This window comes from Cupressus sempervirens, chromosome 3, assembly GCF_028749045.1.
Source record: "Cupressus sempervirens isolate cs-2001-9-10 chromosome 3, ASM2874904v1, whole genome shotgun sequence".
NCBI lineage: Eukaryota > Viridiplantae > Streptophyta > Pinopsida > Cupressales > Cupressaceae > Cupressus > Cupressus sempervirens.
In genome coordinates this window covers 830,438,607-830,461,133 of record NC_143120.1, presented here as the reverse complement: position 1 = coordinate 830,461,133, position 22,527 = coordinate 830,438,607, and the positions used below count along the sequence as shown (strand labels likewise).

At 35.9% G+C, this 22,527-nt stretch overlaps 1 protein-coding gene across 2 annotated transcripts in view; it reads right to left on the bottom strand.

Moving 5' to 3' along the window:
• Positions 1–22,527, bottom strand: part of LOC149569355 (putative 2-carboxy-D-arabinitol-1-phosphatase) — a 108,415-nt gene that overhangs the window by 41,240 nt on the left and 44,648 nt on the right. The window contains exons 3-6 of one of the 2 annotated variants that reach the window (XM_089822062.1): positions 10,065–10,184; positions 9,757–9,856; positions 9,495–9,634; positions 9,319–9,398 (exon numbers count right to left, since the gene is read on the bottom strand). In XM_089822062.1, the coding sequence (XP_089678188.1) occupies positions 9,319–9,398; positions 9,495–9,634; positions 9,757–9,856; positions 10,065–10,184 (440 nt within the window). Of the gene's footprint in view, positions 1–9,270; positions 9,399–9,494; positions 9,635–9,756; positions 9,857–10,064; positions 10,185–22,527 lie in introns of both variants that reach the window. The other variant, XM_089822063.1, reaches the window with a different exon arrangement.

The window sequence follows — 22,527 nt, the reverse complement described above, 5'->3', positions numbered from 1 at the left end:
GCTTGGGATGTTGTGACATGATAGCACCAAATTCTTTTTAGTCTCCATGATGCCAACCCAAAAAAACTCTTCTTCATAATTGTTAAATGTTTTTCCTCCATAGTATTGTAGTTTTATTTTTATCATGATCATGATAGTGAATGGGTTTAGCCTATTACTAGGTCCTTGTAGGCTAATAGTATTGATTAGAGGACCTCACTGAGGGTTATGGCTCTATTTGGTGAGACTTACTTTTTCCAGTAAGTCGATGGATAGTCCCGATGAGCTTAAGATTAGTTAGAAGAGATGAATAATGCTCTCAATGTTTATTTTTGGCTTCTGGTTTGGGCTCCAAGAATCTTGGAGGGAGCATCTATTTTAGTATGTCCTCCGATTAGGTTCTCTAAATGTCTTTCTTTATCAGGATCACTCATGTGCTGTCAAATTTCAATTTTGATGATTCTTCAATCATTTTCACAAGACAAGTGAATTATGATTATTATTTAGTTAAATATGCTAAGGTTGTTAGTTTTGTTGGTATTGCATATTGGTCGCCTTAGTGTCATAGCTTGTTGGAACTGGGTTAAAAGTTTTAAAATCTTGGGCACAGGAAACAATGACCTTGTGTGGCGGAATATCATAATACTAATGAAAAGATCATGTTTGGAGCCAAAGGGAGTTAAAAAATTATATTATTCAGATATGTGCCTAAGTATTAAGCCAAAGGCATTTAAAGTAAAAAAGGTCTTCATGAAGCTAGCTGCTGGAATGATAAGGAAGATTTGTTTTATTATTATAAAAGCAATGGCTTGTTGCAAATGAAATTATTCATGGATATCGTTTGTTTGCATTTTGTGGAGAAGTTGGTTTTGAGGGTTCTGAAGAAACTCCATGACTAGATGTCATGTCTTTGCTTGCACTTTGAGCCATTCTTGATAATGGTGAATCGTGCCTACTGAACAATGATTGAATTTTAACTTGGGTGACATTCTCTAGGAGCAATGAATCCCCTTTATGGTCTATGAATTTGTGTGTGGTCAGCATTCATTCCTACTAGGGTTATGTTCATTTAAATTGAGTCTAGCATACATAATTTGCAGGGCTTTGTACATACTTGCGGCCCACGATTTACATATAGGTCTTGCGATCTATACTAGAAGGCAGCATTTCAACTCTTTGAGCTGCAATTTGTCTTAGCAGTGTTTCATGAAAGGTGCATCACTCTGGTTCAAGTTTGTAATTCAAATGTATCTTTGAACATTGAGCATATTTGCAAGAAAATTATAATTGTACATGCAATCAAATGTATTTGGCAAGAAACAAAAGAGTTAAATTTGCGTATTTAGTTTGAGAATTTTAGATGCACTTTAATTATTGCCGCAAACCCCAATAGTGCATAATTGTTCACAAACACAAGGGAACTACAATTTCTAGTGTTGTATCGTATTTTAGGCAATATCCTAGTGTCGGATATTACAATGGTATCAAAGCGGTCTCCTAACATCCCACGAGGTTGGAAATTTTGAGTTTCCACACATTATTTGTGAGTGATTAGCACTCTTACATGTTATTTTAATCATGGACAAATAAAGGAAATCCAGTAAATATGGAAACCCGTTGAGAAGTGTGTCACATTTCATGAAACAAACTATAAATGAAATTGACAAATCTGATGCTACTTTTCAGACTATGCACTTTGGATTGGTTTCATCATGCCAATGTATTGTGCTTAAATTTGCCACTGGATTTAAAGGTTTTGATTAAGGAGGAACTGTGGAAATTATTTGTTATTGGATTTTGGGGTTGAAGAAAAATTGCAGCAATTAGCTGAGGCAGCATTGATGCAGATTGGATCCTTTAAGAATATCAGCATCTGAATTGGGGAGGCTGCAATTCCTATTAGACAATGTTAATCATCTTTAGATCAGCATTATTCTTCAAGTGGTTTGAATTCCATTGTACTGGGCAGTGTCACATTTTCTGGTCGATCATAAACAACTGGGAATAAGAAGAGTTAATTGGCATCACCAATGAGGTGCTAGCATTTTGAAAATAAATTGTGCAACATTAGTTTGGCATCGAAAATTTCTTCAACTTCATATAGAAAATAATAAGGGTGTGGGCATTGTAATTGCTTTGTAATTATTTTAAATTTCTATGCATTATTTTCAATCCAAACTTTCAAAAAACAAATTCTTCAACATAGATTGAGAGTGGGCTAGTAGGGCTTATTACAGTGGTATCAGAGCTTACATAGGAGCCAAGGTATGTAGAGACGTCATGTGACCAGACAGTTTAAGGTGAACAAGAGTGATATGATATTTTTTCAGCTCTTGAGAATTATGAAGCTATCCAATAGATGTTAGCTGTATTTGGTTGGAGTTCCCCTATGTCAGATGAGCATGGTGGTAGTTTCCTTTCTCTAGAGATTCATTCACTTCGAGAGGCTGTTAGGGATTTGAGCATAATTATTTGCAATTGATAGCTGACAGGGATTACCTTCTTGAGTGGGGTAACACTTGTTATGAGGAATCGTTAGGATTAGAGGAGGAGGTAGTTGAGCTCACCCATGAGTTTAAGGCGGCTTTTGAGGTGTTGGAGAGCATCTAGTTGGCTCTCCACGAGTTGTCGTTGCAATTTTGAGAGGCAACCATGGAGTTGGAGTGTTCACAATCTATGCCAGCCCCAGATCTAGTTCAACTACGTATAGTGGTGGTTGGTGGTGAGTTGACTTCCACGAATAGGGATTATGGATGTGATGAGGATGCAGTTACACCAATCCTTGATGTGAGTGTAGTAGCTACAGATGAGATGAGTGCATCAATGAAGGACTATAGAGAGATTTCTGTTGTACTAGGTCCTCCAGTAGTTAAGACATTGACAGATGATGTACGACAAGTTATGAGAGTCTTGATGTGACAATAGTGGATTCTTCAGAGAGTTGTGTGCCCATTCCTGGTACTACTTCCGCTTCTTCACAGGAATTGGCAAGGGTATCATATGATTTGGAGACAATCTCTTATGGGGATTTGTTTCCTTGTGTCGGAAGCAAATCTATTACTTCGTCTGATATAGCTGATAAAGATTAGATGGTAGTGCCATAGTTTTTGAGGGATCAGTTGTGGGTTGCGAGAGAGTAGGTTGATGCTTCTTCATATGATTTCTACTACACTAAATCATTATGGAGTATCTGTTTGAGAGTCCAGAATCACAAGAGGGACCATTCAACACTTTTGAGGGTACTCTTATCCAGGGTTTTCATGGTATTTTGGTTTTGGTAGGAAAGATTGTATAAACTTTGACTACAATACTTCCCCACGAGGATTTGTGGTTGGGTTTGCTGAGAGGATTACTTGGGATCTTGTCCAACCAATTGTTCATAGATAGAGATTAGGGTCATCTCTAGGTTCTCGGTTTGATAATATGAGCCTCTGCCAAAGATTAGAGCATTTTATCGCAACTAAACAATGAGGAGTGCTCAACATTTCTCTTTTGACCCACAAGTAGAGGAAGTGATTTCGCGTATGTAAGGGTTGGCTCTAGGTTCATACCATCTTTTATGGCATAGGTTTTCATCATCTGCAGTTGATGGGCTAGTTGTTCAAAGTTAGCAGGAGCTACTTGTAGAGTCCGCATGTCCATGACTGTTTTGCAAAGGATGGACATTTGGGTTATGGTACATATACTTTTGCGAGTACTAGTTCATGTTGCACAGATAGACTTCATACTCATGGCAGATTGGTAGGGTGCATAGGGAGTTTTGATCTAGCAGATGATATTGGATATCCATTTTTACTAGTTATGGATGGATGTGATTTTCACCTCTACGAAAATCCAAGTGGTGATAGATTGGCACTACAATTTGGGTGAGTTGCCACTGTTGGTATGGTGATAGTATGCTAAGGATAGCTTTGTAGATAGTGTTATCAACATGGGAGTTTGCAAGTGATGTCAGGGACATCATACATATTTATCCTTGGGATTTGGGTGGATCATTGTATTTCTTTGATTCCTATGATTGCTTGAGGAAAAACAATCTTTAGGAGGGAGGATTGTAGTGTCCCATTTTTAGCATGATCATGATAGTGGATGGATTTAGCCTATTACTGGGTCCTTGTAGGCTAATACTGATGATTAGAGGACCCTGTTGAGGGTTATGGCTTTGTTTTGTGGGACAAATTATTGGTGGTAAGTCAATGGATGGTTGCAATGAGCTCAGATGAGTTAGATCTAGTTTGAGTTGTCTTGATCTCGTTTGAGTCCTTTGAAGGTTTATGCTTAGGTGTCCTTTCACTTTCCCTAATGTGGCATATAAATTAAAGGGACAATTGATCATTTCACATATTCAGTCCCCATAGTAATTTTCATACATTTTGATCCCCCTTATTTTAATGTTACAAGAATATACCAATACAATGAAAAGCAGTGATAAATCCTTATCACAATCTCAATATGACTAGTAATCGCACCTTAGAGTGCAATGGGTAAACCGAAGAGGTATGAAAAGTTTTTCCTAATTTTTTGCATAACTTTATATAGTTCATGTGGTTCAATTGATTGTCCATATAGCGTCGAATCAACTAGGCATCCACTAATAGGGATTCAAACATGACCAAAATAAAGATCTCTGAATAGAAAGATAATCAAACTCCAATAATAACAGAATCATGTATTGTTTTCAATTCAGGAGAGGGGGAACAAGATGGAGACATAGTAATAAAAAGAGGGACATAGTTGCATGTTATTAGAAGTTTAGAGTATAATGTATGTTAATAAGTTTTTCCTATAACTCATATATTTTTAGAAGTTTATAGTATCAATGTATGTTAATATGTTTTTCTTATAACTTACATCTCTTAGTTCTTGAATTGGTACAAGTACTTCTCTGTCAAGACAAAACATTTGGGTTCAAATGGACATTGATATGATGCTTTCATGTCTTTCATGCTTTGTTGCAAGAAGCTCTCCCCAATCGAGACATGCACCAATCCTATGCTATATAAATTATTATTTCCATATAAGTGCTAATATATAATACATTTGTGTGTTTATGATCTACATAATTAGCAGTATTGTATATTACACTATACAATAGAAACTATTATATTATATATGTTATAGTATAATATGTGTTGTCTATGCTTTGCACTTGTTGGAGATCTCTGATGGGATTATTGTTTGTCTTGGCTACCTTTCTCAGCAGTGGTCTCACGCCCTACGTATCTCCTTGGGGTGCTTCAAAGTTGCTTCTCACCATCTTTGGGCTTAGACCGACCATCATATTGATTGTGGAGAGCGCATCTGTAAGTTGTGTACTTTAGATGAGATTGAGACAGGGACTCACTTTATTTTCTGTTGCCCTATCTATTATGAGATCAGAGGGAGATTTTACTATATGTTTCAAGATTGCTTCTCTCTCTCTCTGATTTCTTCAGTTACTGTGATCAACGGTGTCTTGCATTCTATCTTCAGGAGGCCACTATGCTCAATGATAGTATGTTATAGTCACTACTTCCTCATCGGCATACTTCTACTTAGCTCATTACTGCCTTTTTCACACCCTTATATCCTTTGCGTGGTATGAAAAGGTCATACAGTTCTACCAGTTCTTCTGGTCATTCTAGATTGTCAGACCCCATACCAGCTTCTTGCATCAGCGACACTCATCTACAAGCTCACAGAGACAGATTAGAGCTTCTATCCATCCGCAGGTGTATCCTTCTATGACTGATTTCTTTTTGCCTAGAAAGAACTCATAATCTTTGTCTTGGCCTCTCTCTGTTTCTTTTCTTCTTCTTTGTTCCGTTGTTTGGTTTTGTTTTGTACACTGTTTGGTGCTCTTGTTATTGTCAACATTCTTGTTGTAATCCTCTAGTCTCGTAGACCTTTTGGTGGTCTTTTGTTGGACATTAATATTATTATCTTATCTTATCTTATCTACTATTTTTATTACAACTAAATATGTGTTAGTATCTCTTATATGTAGCATTAATTTAGTAATTCTTTATTATTGTATATCATTTTCAATACAATATATATTAGGCTTCTTTATAATATTATTTCTATTATTTCTAAGTTATTATTTGATAGTAATTAAGTTATTTATTTTAAAATTTATAATATAAGATTTTGCTATAATATGAAATTATATTATAATATATGATTAATTTACTATATACCATCTTATTACATACATATTGTAATAGTTACCACCTTTTGTTACTTGGTGGTGCAGGAGCACCCCTCCTAGTCCAAGGGTGATCAGGGATCATGTAATAACCCCAATCAGTTATAACTTTTTCAAACACCAAATTCTTTTATACTTCAGTTGTTTGACATTTCGTCAAACACTTTGCAAGCAAGAGATATATTGCATATCTAAATTCTGATTACTTTCTAAATGCCAGACTTTAATAAATATGCTTGCAAAGAACACACCAAACATCTAACAATGAAGATGCAATTATTTTTGAATAACACTGATTACAGATAGGAAAATATGCATCTACATCAATAAGACATTAGGGCAACAAATTCTGATAAAAATGTGATATAAATCATATTACAACAGATTTTACAAACCCTACCAATGCCCTAAATATCTACTCTCAAACAATTCAAAATGTAGTAGATAAAAACCTAGAATTGCTCCCAAAATATGAATTTCCTATTGCAAATCACTGTAGCAGCCAACAATAAATGTATTCTCCAATTTAAGCACAAATAGAACTCCAAAATGAAGCTCTCTTGAATGCCAAATTTAGTGGATATTTCACCATCTCAAATGGTTGCAACACTGAAGAATTGTCACTCTCCAATGGCTAAATGAAATCAGAAACCCTTAGTTTCTTCTCCCAAGTTCATATCAAATGCAATTCACAATAATCCGATGCTTAACAATGAAGCTCTTTCCTCTATTTATTCTTTTCCTTCACCCTTCTAGAAGGAAATAAAATATTATTTAATTGCACTCTCTAGAAACTTCCCCCTTTCCAAGGCAATAATTAGTTGTACTTCTAGAAAATGCACTCTCTAGAAGCTTCCCCCTTTCCAATACAATAATTAGTTGTGCTTCTAGAAAATTAAATTAATTAAATATAAAGTCACCTTTTAATTTTAATTTATTTAATAACTTTATAAGAAATTAATTTAATCAATTTCTCCTTATTTCTCCACTTAGCCTTCGGAGAATGTAAATGCTAAGAACTCCACTGAGATGCTAAAAAGATGGGGAGATTACAGATCACTTGATCATTTTGTTTTTTGTTTGTAATAAAGCCTTCACAACGTTAAAGATTTCATTCTTACTCTTTGTAATAAGGTCAAGAGGGTCAAACCCATCCAAATCATGTCAAATGGAGGGTAATGGTGCCTTTGAGAATGTTTGTAAGATTAAAAGTCACTTGGATGTGAAAAATCCCCAAAAATGCATTATGTTGTCAAAAGTTGCTCAAGTTGCAAATGTTGTCAAAGTGCAACTTTGACAACTTTTGCAAACAACTTGATTAGTTGCATCTCAATTGCCAACTAATTCAAAATTCAGTTGGATCTGTTAGAGAAGGGTTGTTTAATGTTTGTTTAGTTGATTTGGCATTTAATGGTGAAGTTTGGCATGTATGAGAAGGAATTGCTTTGTAAAAACTTGTATTTTTCTTGCTTTTCTCGTCATTAACTGTGATTGTACGGATTCAATTTGATTGGGCCACTCAATCCATGAACATGGAAACTTAGTTTGGTGAGTTAGCTTCCCTTTGCAATTGATTTGAGTTCATGTGGTGTTCATTGGAAGGAGATCCATCAAGTTTTGTAGAGACTATACAAGGAAGCCTGTCAAACCAAGGGTTTTGGATTGTAATGGCCCTAACCTAACATTCCACCATGTGATTTAGCCAATCTCTTGAGGAATGTTAGGCCCGGTGTGTGCTATAAGATGCAATTGGTTTAAGGGAAAACAAAGTAGTATCCAAATTTTTCTGTGAAGCCCTAGGCGTGGCATTCAGATGTGACAAGCTTGACAAGAGAGGAAATGAAGTTGCAAAAGAGACAAGCTAATGTGTGGGTGTGAAGAAATTATTGTTCTAGAGTCCATAGACATTGGCAAGGTTGGGAATATAAGCCATTTTCCCAGATCAATTCATTGGTCTTGAATTGTATACAAACCCTCATACACTAGGCCTAACAAGGTTATTTGGCTCAAACCTGGTTGACTTGGTCAAACTCAAACCCCAGATCCTATTTTGAGATATTTCATAGTATGTCCAAATGGGTGCCTGAATGTGGGATTTAATTGGACCTTGCTAAGGAAAGTGTGGGAATAGGGGACAAAATAGATAGTTTGGAGGGCTAATTGTACTAGGTCTCTTTTTAGGCATAATTGACCAAAATACATTTCTAGGTCTTTGTCAACACCACTAAGTAGACCAGTCGAGTAGTTTGTTTTGTTGAGGCATGAAAGGACACCCACACATGTCTCTCATGCTTTGGCGATGAGATCCTTGATTGCAAGTGAAGGTGGTTACTAGAGAAGGTCTTAAGGGTTGGGGATTTTTATGTGAGGAGTTGAATCTCCTGTGGAAGATCAGATTTCTCATTGGTGGGAGGCCTCAAGGGAGAATCTAGAGCAAGGCTGAAGTGAGTCATAACCTTGAAGAGTTACTGGCAAGAAGGGACCTTGGATGATGCCCAGAAGAAACCCTATTCTAAGAGACCCTAAGGATTCTTGAAGGAACACCTTGTCACTCTGCATCAGTTGGTTTATGCAGACACCATTACCTACTGTGTTGAATGATAAAATTGTAGGAGGTCAAAACTAACCTCAATCAGCATGAGGACTTATAAAGTGGCTGTCTTCATGGGTTTTTCTGCTCTCACAGCAAGTTTCTCTCTGCATATATTTCTTCAAACTGCCTATAGTGTTTTGGTATAAATGTTTACGGCAGGCAGAGATCTGAAAATTTGATAGGATCTTCTCAATGCATATGGTTTTGATTGTGGAACAGCGGACCAATATATAGTTACTTTCTTTTTTACCAGCTACAGTAAAATACTGCTTTCTGTGACCAAAATTTTGTGACAATATGATCTTATAACTTCAGAAACACAAAGTAGAAACTAAATGTTTTATTAACAAAATTTATTGCAGTGATGTCAAATAAATGTACAGTTTTTAAAACTTAGCTTGGAAGAGAGCACAAGTTCCTTATCATAGAGATTTGTACTGTGCAATATGGTTCCACAAGCACTACGATGTTCTCAAGAAAATTTTGTAATCATGAAATCAAAATACCCGACCTTGAATTTCTTGGGTGTTAGAAAAGATCATTAATGCAATGGCATTACCTATCAGGGCCCATGCCAAGAGCTGTACAGATCAGGGCACGTAATATAGACTTGTGTGATACAACCAGGAAATCTTCACCCTGCCAACAAAAACAATAAAGCTAGGATTCTAGCCATAGCCCATCCAAAAGCTTTAAAAATGGAATCCTTCTCAGATTTAAAATCTAAATACTTACAGGAGCAGACAAGATTTCCTCCCAAGATTTCTTGGCCTGGTTCCATAATTCCACAACTGGGTAAATACCATTAATATTGAAATTAATTGGATCTTCCCTCCATGCCTTGTATAATTTAGGATATTGTTTTTGAGCATCCACTGCCTCAAAAAAAAAATCCAGCATTAATTTACTTAAAACATAAATGGAATCAATACTACCTTAATTCTTAAAAATTCCGTGATTGAACTTAAACAGAGAACAAATGAGAATTAATCCAAACCGTTCGTCATTCCCTCTAAAAAGAGCAGATTCGCCTCTCTTAATGTGTCCAAGAACACTAGTGGCTCTTCCCTTCCAGACCAGATAATCTCTGCACTTAACTGAAAGCCGATCATAAAAATTAAGAATTACTTACTGTTTAATTATAAGGAGAAGAATCTAGAAACAATGATGCTACCATCTCACTTTATATTGTGAATTTAAATATCTAGCTTCAACACCCATACAAATCAAACAATCAGCATTTCTAAAGGACCACAAACAAATATTTAGAGGTTACTAACTTCAAACCAGTCTTGCAATTCTGACCTGTGCTCGTGCAATTGGACTGGCAAAGCATCCATCAAACTTAAAATTAGATAGTGCTTCACAACATTTCTTAGCCTGTGCAGCCCCGACATCTGACAATATGGACAAATCAGAACTCCCCTGAGAATCAAATTAACTGATGAGAATTTTGTTAATGTTCTATAAACCAGATACAGTTAAACTAAACAATATATAAAGTAGGAAAAATAGATAGGTTCTATGAAAAAGATTAACACTAAAATCTCTGTTAAAACATCAAAAAATTGTACAAGGTGACTTAAAGTTAGCATCTGTAATGTTACAAGGACTTTCACAGCAAACACCTGATTGTTTTACTACTAAAATCAATAGAGTCCTGATAATATGATATTTTGTTATAATTCTAGGTCTTCTCTACTTTCGTTGGTACTAGGGTTCAGATCCAATTCCACATAATTGCTGGTTGGAATGACCTCTTCACCACACCAAAAGTAGGTACAGTGTAACTGGAAATTTGCTTTCAATATTCAATGTCTTATCTATAGATGTTCTGATCAAGTTCCCTGGTGGTCTGAGGGGGCAAACCTGTTTTAAGGAAGATGGGTTTATAGATTGTGCAAAGGAAAACAGAAGACTCGTAGACTGACTGCAATCAAGAAAATACAAGAACAAGTCTTTAGCAAATATGAATGCTACTTCTATCCATGACAAGAAAGGATAGGGTACAAAGGAAGCTACAGGTAGTGTAGCACAGAATAAAGATTCCTATGACCAGAAAGAGGTATGCACATCAAATAGGTTTACCAATGATGCAGTTAATCTTTCTCCTTTAATGTGAAGAGATGGCCAAACATGTATACAGTGTTCATAACATGTCCAAAATGAGGGAAGAGATGAAATGATTCATGTTCGCAAACTGCCAACTTTACACCTGCTTGTCAATTGGTCTTTTTTAACATTTGACATTCCATTTTGTGGTTAAAGGAAAATTACACTGAAGATGCCATCCATAATGACCTACTAAAGATGGTATGGGTGCAAGAACTGATGAATAATGGTGCACACTGATGACTGTCATATGAAGCATTGCATGTGCTTGCATACGAGTGTGAAGGGCAGCTAAGATTTGCACAAAACAACGCAGATACTTGCATGGGGCATGAAGAACTGTTGAGGCTTGCATGATGATGAGGCATGATGTATCCAATACTCATGAGTTCATATCACTTGTTGCTGGGGTGATCCCAATCAAGTGAAGCATCCAACTAAAGAATATTATCAACTATGGATTCCCAAAGACAAGTATGGTGTCATGGTGACATGTGACTGCAGTTTACTTTTCAATTTCTTTGTTCATTGCTCCATGTTTTTTTAATTTTGTAATGACCACCCCTTTTTTATTTTTCTTTTTCAAATAAATGAGACAAGATTTAACTAATGTTGAATGCCAGCTTCAGATATATATATATATATCCACATTAAACCCACATATGTAAATGCACTCATGGACAAACTGGATTAGTGGGGAAGTCTGCACCAACTCATTTAGTACAATAATATGAGATTGCAACTATCTAGGTTTTGGGGGCATTGTCATCATCGCCAATTCACTAATACAATAAGAAAATGATTTACAGCTATCTAAATGAGAGAGGGTTTGCCACTATCACCGCTTAAATCAAACTTGTACTATGCAGCTAGCATGAAAATTACAAAGCAAAATTAAACTAGAGATACCCAGATGGTGAACCAAAATTACAAATATGAAAGTAACGTACCCAATTCATGATATTGGAAAATAGTGGACATGCAACAGCGAATTCCAAATAAGGGTTTTCTAACACTAGCCACTTAGACCATACACTCCTAGCAATTGCCAAAGGGGGAGGGAGATTGTTAGACTTAGTATTTGTTGCTAGTGTTGATTGTCATTGATGTCAAAACCTTCATACCGACACTCTGGCAGCATTGGTTGGTTAGTGACGAATCTGGATTTATACCTGTTGCAACAGGAGTTTCAGTTATGCACGGGAAATGTTCAGTATGAACATTTTTGTTGTTCTTTAGCATTCCATGGCTAGTGTACATCTTTCTACCCATGACTTATTTGTTTCAGTACACTTGTATGCTTTCAGCATTCAGTATTACATGGAATGTTCTATCAGTTCATGGCGATTGCTATGTTTACAATGTTCTTCCTGATATTTCTAACATTTGGATGGCAGTGCAGTTCATCAGATGGTTTTGGTATATCGGCTACAACATATTCTGAACAGATTCTATCAAGTTCTATCTATCAATGAGTTCAGATGTTTTGCAGATCAAGTCCTGGTCTTGGTTGTGGTGGTCCTATAATATCAGTGAATGTAATATGCATTGTAACATCTTAAGTGTGACCTATTTGTGGGTCATCTTGTGGCATGTTGAAAAGTATTCTGAAGAGTGCCATGTGTCCTAGATTTAGGATCGGTGTGATGCATTAAATTTGATTGTAATATCTTGACTTTAGGGCCATCACATATGTTTAGTGTGGGTCGACATATGTATGTTCAGGTACCTATATAAATAAAGGAGAACCTCATGTATCCGATATGTGTGGATATAGATGCATGCCATATGTGTGCAGAGGCTAGAAGTGTGAGAGCTTAAAAAGAAAATATAGTGCAAACTTGTGGTAGTGATGTACATCAGCAAAGTTTTGTAAAACAATTTAATTGAAAATCAAGAAGAGGCTTACATACCGAGTAGCAGCAGATTAGACAGTCCATACAAAGAAGAGTTCATCATTCAGATTTACTAGTGTTTATGGTAACAAAGCTTAATTGTCGAACTGTTTCATGCATAGTCAGATGCAATACTATCAGTTAATCTTTTGTCTGTAACATCTATATTGGCAGTTAGCCATATTCTTTGCTAAGGGTAGTTAGCCCGACCAGTAGTGAGCCAATCTACAATGCACAAAATTCGCAATGACCCTCGGTAAAAATAATCTTAACTAGTGTTCATTGCATGAGAATTAGCTTCTCCATGGTTTTTCCCTGTTTGGGTTTTCACATAAATTCAGGTGCTCTTTGAGTTGGCGTTTCTATGCTTTCATGTTTACATTTGTTATGAATGTTTAATGTGGTTAACCGATAGATCAGAAGTTGTTAATGTTGTTTATTAAGTGTTTACCGACAAAGCAACAGAGTTATAAAGTCTGTACAAATAACTAACTCACCCCCCACTCATTTATTCGACCTGGTCAACAAGACCTTTCAGTGCTCTATTTGAGCTTAGTAGACTACATGTTTTAGTGTTGTTTTTAAAGTGCATGATTTTCTTATACTTTGTAGTAGTATGATCAAACTGGTCTCATTTTGTGTAAAAATTGTACTTCGAGAATACAGCCAAATTTGGCATTTGCAAGCACTAAATCAAGTTTAGCTTGTTGCTTTTGGCATCTACCACTTGTAAACATATTGAACATAAAGGGCCAAATCATATTTTTTGGGGAGGGATCTTAGATTGAGAAATTTGAGGAGATAATCTTGCAATGGTTCACTGCAATTTTTTGCATGGTTTAGTGTTCAAATGATGAAGAAATCTTGAATTGAACTCCTAATATCACATAATTATGTATTATGGAAATAGTTATTATGATTATCTCATGGGAAAGGATTATCTTGAATATCTAAAGGAAGCAATTTTTCAAGCAAATAATATTAATGCATTAACAAAATAAGAGATTAAAAGTGAGAAGAGACTTGGATGCATATATTCATTTGTGTCATCTTATTTGCAGTTACATATTGAATCATGCAAAACACCTGCTGGGTCATGTGAGACTAGGAAATTTTTATGGTAAAATTGATAAGATTAAGGGATATTAGATTAATAATGATTTAATGAATCTTGATCCAAGAAGTCCTGACATTATCCAAGAAGAAGTTACACCTCTAAATTCAAGCAATTAAGATCACAACTAAAGGATTTACGACTAGTTCTTAATGTGTTATCCAATGCTTGTTCCTTAGTATTCAATGTTTGTTTCTAGCTTTTATACAAAGGCTTTTTATGGGAGCATCAAATGTTGATCCTAAATTTGATGATAACCCAAACCTCCTACTACAAGAGGAAGCAAAGTTAATTCACATAGGTCTACTTTTAAACACCAAGGATTGGTGGTGATTAAGCTTAAGGTAAAGAAAGAAACAAGGAACCCTGATAAGAAGTGAAAAAAGAAATAGAATGAGCTAAGAAAAGAATCTGAATCCTCTCTCTCTCAAGGGGTTTTATTTGGGAAGGACAATCCTAAATGCGCATATTGCAAGAAATATTGGAACGATGAACACCAATGTTATTTGAAACAAACTAATGAGCTGAAGCATCCTCTTATGAAGAATATAATCAATTTGCCTTCAACACTATCAATGTTTCATCCTATTTTTCTTTTTCTTTTAATCTAAAGAAACATTAGGGGCAACCTCTTATTGCAGTCATAGATTGTAATTCAAAGAGATGGCTTCTAGATTCAAAAGCTTCTTGTCATATGGCATTTTCATAGTGTATGTTTTATTTATTTGAGCCTTACGACATGCTACCTATTTTGATGGACAATCATACATATATGCATAGTTTGCAAACTCAGACTCAGATAGTACTCGTCAAGCCCAAAATTTTCAACTTGGCAAAAACACACCATGTACTCGACAAAAACTCAAGAAAAACTCGGCAATTCAGAAAGTACCAACATTTAAAATCTCTTAAAGAAACATATATTTTTTGTAGAATTCAATTACAAAAATGTATTAAATTAATATTTGACATCTCAACAGAGAAAATGCATAATTTTATAGCATTATCATCATGTGAAAAATGCATCTAATCTAATGTTTTCTCTGCATCAATACTTCTTACCCATTTTTTTTTACATCTATAAATATGCGAGAGTTAAACTTGAGATTACTCGGCCAGCAAAAATAATTGAGAGTACTAGGTAACTCTGAGAGTACTTGGAGAGTTTGCAAACTATGCATATATGAATGTAATTAGGACAACCTATTCATATTGGGTATGACACCTTCAATGATGTTTTGTGTGTATCTCACTTGACAAAAAATCTCCTTTCCATCTATCAAATCCCTCATGATTTAGCAAGGAAAATTGTGGAGTTCACTCCTATTTTTCTTATTGTTGACTAGTTTTGCCACCACTAGCCCATCATGGAGAACCAATTTGAGATATCTTTTCAATGATTTGAACTCTTTTACAACAAGTTAAGGCATCATGTTATGTACGGCTAACATTCATGTTATCCCCTCCAAGATGATATTGGTGAGAGCATTTTGATGTGTAGGGACCTAAAAGTTCATTTCAAATGCAGGACATCAGCAAAGCATCTCTTAGGTCTTCTTCGTATAAGTTCATCGGGGTATTGGAAGAAGGGAAATCTTGACATTTTGATGGGCCATGTTACCCCAATAGGAAAATGTTGGTGAAATACTTAGTTGTTTGACCAAAACACACATATAGGATGTCATCAGCAGGACTTGTTTCATGTATTGCCAATATCTCAAGTGGGATAACATTTCATGTTATCTCCATTTCGATGTTTTGAAGGATTCCTTCTTGGCCCTTGTGAAACGGTCAAACCAATCAGGTTTTTCCATGTGGATCCTTCTGTTTGACTACCAAGTGATGTGGGCTAGTGTCAGTGTCGTGTTTTCACAAATTTTATGTTGTGCATTTTTTCAATGATCAACGGTCCATGTTCCTTTCACGTTTTTGCAACAAGTTAAGGTATCATGTTATGTACGGCTAACATTCATGTTATCCCCTCCAAGATGATATTGGTGAGAGCATTTTGATGTGCAGGGACCTAAAAGTTCATTTCAGATGCAGGACATCAGCAAAGCATCTCTTAGGTCTTCTTCGTATAAGTTCATCGGGGTATTGGAAGAAGGGAAATCTTGACATTTTGATGGGCCATGTTACCCCAATAGGAAAATGTTGGTGAAACACTTAGTTGTTTGACCAAAACACATATATAGGATGTCATCAGCAAGACTTGTTTCATGTATTGCCAATATCTCAAGTGGGATAACATTTCATGTTATCTCCATTTCGATGTTTTGAAGGATTCCTTCTTGGCCCTTGTGAAACAGTCAAACCAATCAGGTTTTTCCATGTGGATCCTTCTGTTTGACTACCAAGTGATGGGGGCCAGTGTTAGTGTCGTGTTTTCACAAATTTTATGTTGTGCATCTTTTCAATGATCAACGGTCCATGTTCCTTTCACGTTTTTGCAACAACTTGTTGCAGGTCTTTGCAAAATGATGACAATGAATAGGTCAATGCTACAGGTGGGCTAAAATGTCATGTTAACCACCTCGTCATTTTTTTGCCGATGGCACGATTCGATTGTTTGTGGCCACGACAAGTTATCAAGACTGAATATTCAATGCAAATTGACTTCTTTGGCTTTGTAATCATGACGCCAATTCATCTCCATGCTCATTTACTCTTTCGCAAGGATATAACTAATTTTTCGAGCTACCAATGCATTCATTTGGTCCCTTTTGTCACTTTTGTGAATCAAGTTGTATTGGGAGATCAAATTTTTATATGATATTTATTTATTTCTACATCTATAACCTTACTCTAGTCTAGTTGGAGTTTGAACTCAAAGGTAAATTTTGGGTTATTCCTACACCCTATAAAGGCAAGGTTGTATATTCTCTCGGGATCTCTTTTCTTGGTTCTTTTACATAATTCTCTTTTGTAGATAGTTTTTTCCTTATTCAATAGAAATTACTATTCTTCTATCTACTTTCATCCCAGATAAGCTTGTGTAGTCTTTTTGCCTTGATTATTTGGATGTATTCCATCATCTGCGACACTATATGATTATGTTAATCTTAGTCAATTAATCTGTTAAGTGAATATTTGTATTCCTTGTCTAATTGTATCGATCATTGACTTTCATTTTTGTGCTAAGGTTGATAAAATATAGACAACAGAGTAGTTTTGTAAATTTGATTAAAATTGAGTGCAATTATTGGAAGGAGTAGGTCAAAGAATCTATTTGGTGCATCACCACATTTCCCTTCAGCATTTACTTCTCGTGTATTCTTTCTCCCTCTACCTCAAAAGTTGTAGTTTAGGTGCACCCTAATAGTAAGGAAGTCGGCCTTCTTGATAGATTCAGTCTCTTATTTCAAGTCCCACACTTTGAGATTGTTTCAATGTTACATAAGGTCACTCAGAGATAACACATTGGACATGGGTGCAAATTATTGTGTTCACACTTTTTGGCACACCTAGTGTGACTATGTTTAAGCTTACTAAGAAGTCTGCTAGATTGTTGTCAAATAAAGAATTTCAGCTTCTATGCTAAGAAGATAGTGCTTCTCTTAGCATTTCTGCCTTTAACAGGCTCATATTCAAGCACTTGATGACCTATTTCTACATCTTGATTCTCAAACCAGATTGCTATAATTCATATCCAGAATTCAAACAAGGGCATCATCTAGAAGTAACTTTTAGTTTATCCAACTCTCATTTTCAAGTTCTAGAAGAAGAAGGAATAGCCTCTCTATCACCAGTCAAGAGTTTAGAAGAAACACATACACAACCTAGATCTCTTTCTACTTCCTTGGTTGATAGATCACAACCTAGGGCACCATCTACTCAATTAAATAAATCATTATTTCATATGGCTGTCCCTAGAAATCAGGTTTTTGCTACCTTTAATGGTCGTAGTCCTCTTATTTTGGCTCAAAGACATGATATACTAATGTTTGCACTTAAGAGTTTACCAGATTTTACATGTGAAACTTTCATTTCCCTGATAGAATACATTCAAGAAGTCTCAAATATCTGCAATATACAGGGTAATACATATGATGATGTTGCTGTTAGACTTCTAGCTTCGTCAATAAAAGGAAAGGCCTTGCAATGGTATAGGGGACTGCTGAATTATTCTATCCATTATTGGGATGAACTAGGTGAAAGACTTTGCAAGCACTTTGTGGATAAAAGTGATCATCTATCGCTTTTAGACCAGCTAACTACAATTAAAAGAGCACCCTGTGAGTTTATTACAAATTTCACCTATAGATTTCAAAAGTCATGGGATAGAATACCTGTTTCAGTGAAGTGCATTGGTAATGACTTCTTGCATTATCTTAGAGTTTTTAATAGTGATTTTTCTACCACAATGCAAACAATGGGTGGGGATACTCTGCCAATTGCATATGATATTGCTACAAGAGAAGAGAACAGTCTGATTCAAGGAGGAAAGCTAGCTCCAAGGCCTTCAATGCCCCTTTTCTCTGATATGCCAACATATTAACCCACAACAGTTCATGTTCCTACTACAACTAAAAGTCAGCCTCTTGTTGTTGTTCCATTAACTTCTACATCTTCCAATGCATAGATAAACTTGAATCCATAATCCGGGTTATGAAGCAAAATCTAGATTGGAAATTTCAAGATCAGAACTCTAAAATGGATAGGAAATTTCAAGATCAAAATTGTAGTATGGATAAGAGGTTTTAGGATTAGAGTTCAGTGATGCGGACCATTGGGAACAAGGTAGTGACTCTAGAAAGACAACAAGCTCAAGGTAATAAGCCTTATCATCCCCATTCTCAAAATTCTTCTTTTAATAGACAAAAAAATCAAGGACAAACTTCATGGAACCAAAATAGGCTCATGGGCAATGCCACCCTTGCAAATACAAATGCAAATTTGGTAAGGACATTTGTTACTCAGAATAATCTTGCTCAAGAACAAGAATATTGTGCTACTAGCAACTTTTCATGTGAACAATGTGTGCGTCATAGAGTAGAATCTTCTCAAGCCTTAGCCACACGAGAGGAAACTACAGTGAAGCAATATGATGCCAATCAATCTACATTTGGATTCCAAGCCCAACACCAAAGGGACTAAACTCTCATGAATTATTAACCAAGAGAATACTATCATGTCAATCATGATTGTAATGAAGGAGTAACTCATAACACCACAAGCAAAAGGAGAGTGGTGGGGAGTGCCTCACCTCTATCAAGCTTCAACTTTAGAGGCCATTACACATACTAAATTTGCAAGTATACAACATGATGTTACCGCTCCATTACATAATCAGAATACAAATCAGAACAAGACTAAGGAGCCTCAAGGTGCCCCAATTCATATATCAGACCTTGTCGTTGCTAAGATTCCAATCAAGTCAACATAAACTCCCCTCAATATTGTAGATCAGAGAAGAGGACTAATTTCAATGTTCCTACGTGGGATGTCCTCACAATGTCGTCTTAGTTGGAATTACCATAGGATTTGAAGACCATAAAGGGCAATAGCAATTAACTACAATGAATGGAGCAACAAGTCTTATGCAACCTATAGAGGAAAAAAATACAAGAGAAAAAAATCCCCCTTTTGATCTCTCCTTGATTATAGGAGATAAATTAGTTCACAATTGTATGAGACTTTGGAGCTAGTAGCTCAGTTATGCCAAAGATGGTGGCTGACCTGCTCGACATTAAGTATGAACCTATGACTAAAGGGGTTGTTCAACTAGATGGTACTTTTTTTACAAATGGTGGGAATATTAAAAGATATCAAATTCACCTTGCATGCATGCCTTGGTTGCAATGTAATCAGTCATTGACCTTCCTACTCATTTTGTCATTTGGCTCTCCAGAGACTTTGGTGCTAAAATAGGTGGTTACATTGCATCTGATTGGTCCTACATATTCTTTAGGACCACATATGGAACAAAGGATTCCATAGAAGAAGAGCCATTAGCTCTTAATCATATAGAGCCTTATAAACCTATCCCCCATAAATACGAATTGCACACTCCATGAAGAGGAGGGACGCATAACCCATGAACATGCTACTCTCATAATAGAGGTCCTTGATTATCTCTTAGATGAGTAGGCTAATGCCTTCCAATTTGATCAAGTACAAGAGGCTGAAGAAACGGGCCTTGGAACTCACTGTAGACATCAGGAAGATGCTCCTATTCCCAATCTTATGAAAGAATGTGATAAGATAAGATAATAATATTAATGTCCACGAAAAACCAACAAGGTTTATGGGACTGAGCATACAAACAGAAGAGCCAGCTAAAGCAGAAGCACCAAACAGTGACTAAGAGGAACAAAAGCAAGAAACAAAACAAGAAAGAAGACAAGGTAAGGACTAAGGATCCTTCCTTGTCACAAAGAAATCAGTAATAGAGGGGTAAGCCCATGAACGATCCCTAGTCTTAGAATTCCGTGTAGAGCCACTGTAGGATTGTTGCTATCTGGTGAGACTGGTGCAGTGTCTAACCTATCTAGAATGAGAAGTACTAGAGGCCTTTGAAAACCCCGTGAAGGAGACAAGGGAGAGAAAAGGCAGTAATGAGCTGATCAGTAGTATGCCCCTGAGGTGAAGATACTTTAGATTGTGCAATATGTTCTTTGATGGCTCAAGGAATAAGACCAATTCAGGTGCTGGTGTAATGCTTGTTTCTCCCAAGTTGGAGAAATACTATTTTTCATATAGAATTCAATTTAGCTGCACTAACTATGTGGTTAAGTATGAAACCTTGATCCAAGGTTTCCAGCTTGCACCAAGAAGAGGTATAAAATTCTTGCAAATCTTTGGGGACAGCGAGTTGGTTGTTAATCAAATAAAAATCAGAATTTTACAAAGAATAACCTTCACAAATCATATAACCATGGAGTTTGGGATTTACTCGAGGCCTTCAAAGCTTTCAACATTCAATTCCTAGAAATCAAAACAAACATGTTGATAGACTTGCAGGATTTGGTGCTCATTATTACATACCAAAGCATGATGTAGACACAAAGGAACAACATATTAGACTCGTTGTAAGGCATGTTGTCCCAAAAATTTGTACAAATTGGCAGGTTTTTTATTCTGATTTGTAAATTATAATTTTTGTTCAAATGAAGCAAAGCTCTCTACTGAAAATCAGTCTAATCTACAAAGTCAATATGAAGATCAAATCATGAGGCTCAACCCCAACGAGTTTCCTAAAGGTTTAGTCACCTCAAAGGGCATATTCAACTCTAATGATCAAGCAAGAAGCAAAGGTTTGAACCTGGCTGCAAAGGAGGATAACTAAAGACTTGTTACCGTTGCTAATGGAAAGGCTCTTAACCTAGGAAAGGTATGCTCTAAGATTTAACAGGAAGTTTTCATTAATTTATGTGAAGAATTCAATGATAATATTGCTTGGACCTACTAAGATTTAAAGAGTTTTGACCCAAGCTTGTCCCAACATACCATAGAACTGAATCATGATGCATAGCCTATTAGACAAAAGAAAAGCTCAGTCGACCACAAAATTGAACCATTAATGAGAAAAGAGTTGTCCAAACTCATAGAGGCTAAAATTAGTGGCTTAGTAAGGTTTACTTTCTTCGATCATATTTCAGATTATAATCAAGTTTTAGTCCAAGAATCAAATGAAGACAACATTCACTACTAAATGGGGTACTTAAGCCTATTGAAAAATGCTATTTGGACTAACTAATGCAAGTGCTACATTCCAAATGAAAATGGAAATGACTTTTAAGGGTGTATTAGAAAAGTCTATTGATGCAGGAGCATCCTAGGTGTAAGGGAAATCTTACATCACCCAAAAATATTTTATTTTCAGTCTTTTCTATTTTAATAAGGACTAGTAGACAGCGTGGTTACTATTTATGGGTGTTTAGAATATTAACCAGATAACCTACAGGTCTGATAGTACAGACTGTACTTCCTCTTCTTATTATATATCTCTAAACTAGTAGTATATCATATATATAACTCTTCCTAGAAGCCAACGACTTTTGAGGAAGCAATAGTATGATGCTTAACTAAACTAACACAGGAAGCAATAGTATGATGCTTAACTAAACTAACACATAGTTAGGTGTTATAATTTTGTCTTCTCTAATAGCCGACTTAGAGTGAGTTTAGTTAGTGCTAGTTTAGGAAGGATTATGTCCCTTTGAGGGACATACCCTTTAGGAAGGATATATAGGGAGGTTATAGATGCGGATTAAGGACACACAGCTACAACAAAGTTTGCTCCTCTAAGTATCTATATCCTGCAAACAATATCAGAGATACTTCCTCACAATCAAAAGTTGAATATTCATTATTGGATCTGCATAAAATTAGGAATTAACTCCATCAATATTCAGAATTCTTAGAAGACCATTCTCAGCATTTAAAGACTGGATTAAAAGTCTGATTCAATGATAAGGAATTTGCAGAATCTTTACATGGTATTAGAGCTCTGGTAGTCGAACCTAGGCTCTGCAAAATTCAATCATCAGATTCTATATATATATCTAGCAACTATCTTCTATCTTCAATGGCATACACAATTAGACCTGAGGACAGGTTTGATGGGAAGGAGCACTTTGAAGCCTAGAAATTCAAAATCATGATGATTCTTGAAGAGAACGATGTAAAAAAATTCGTTGATGAA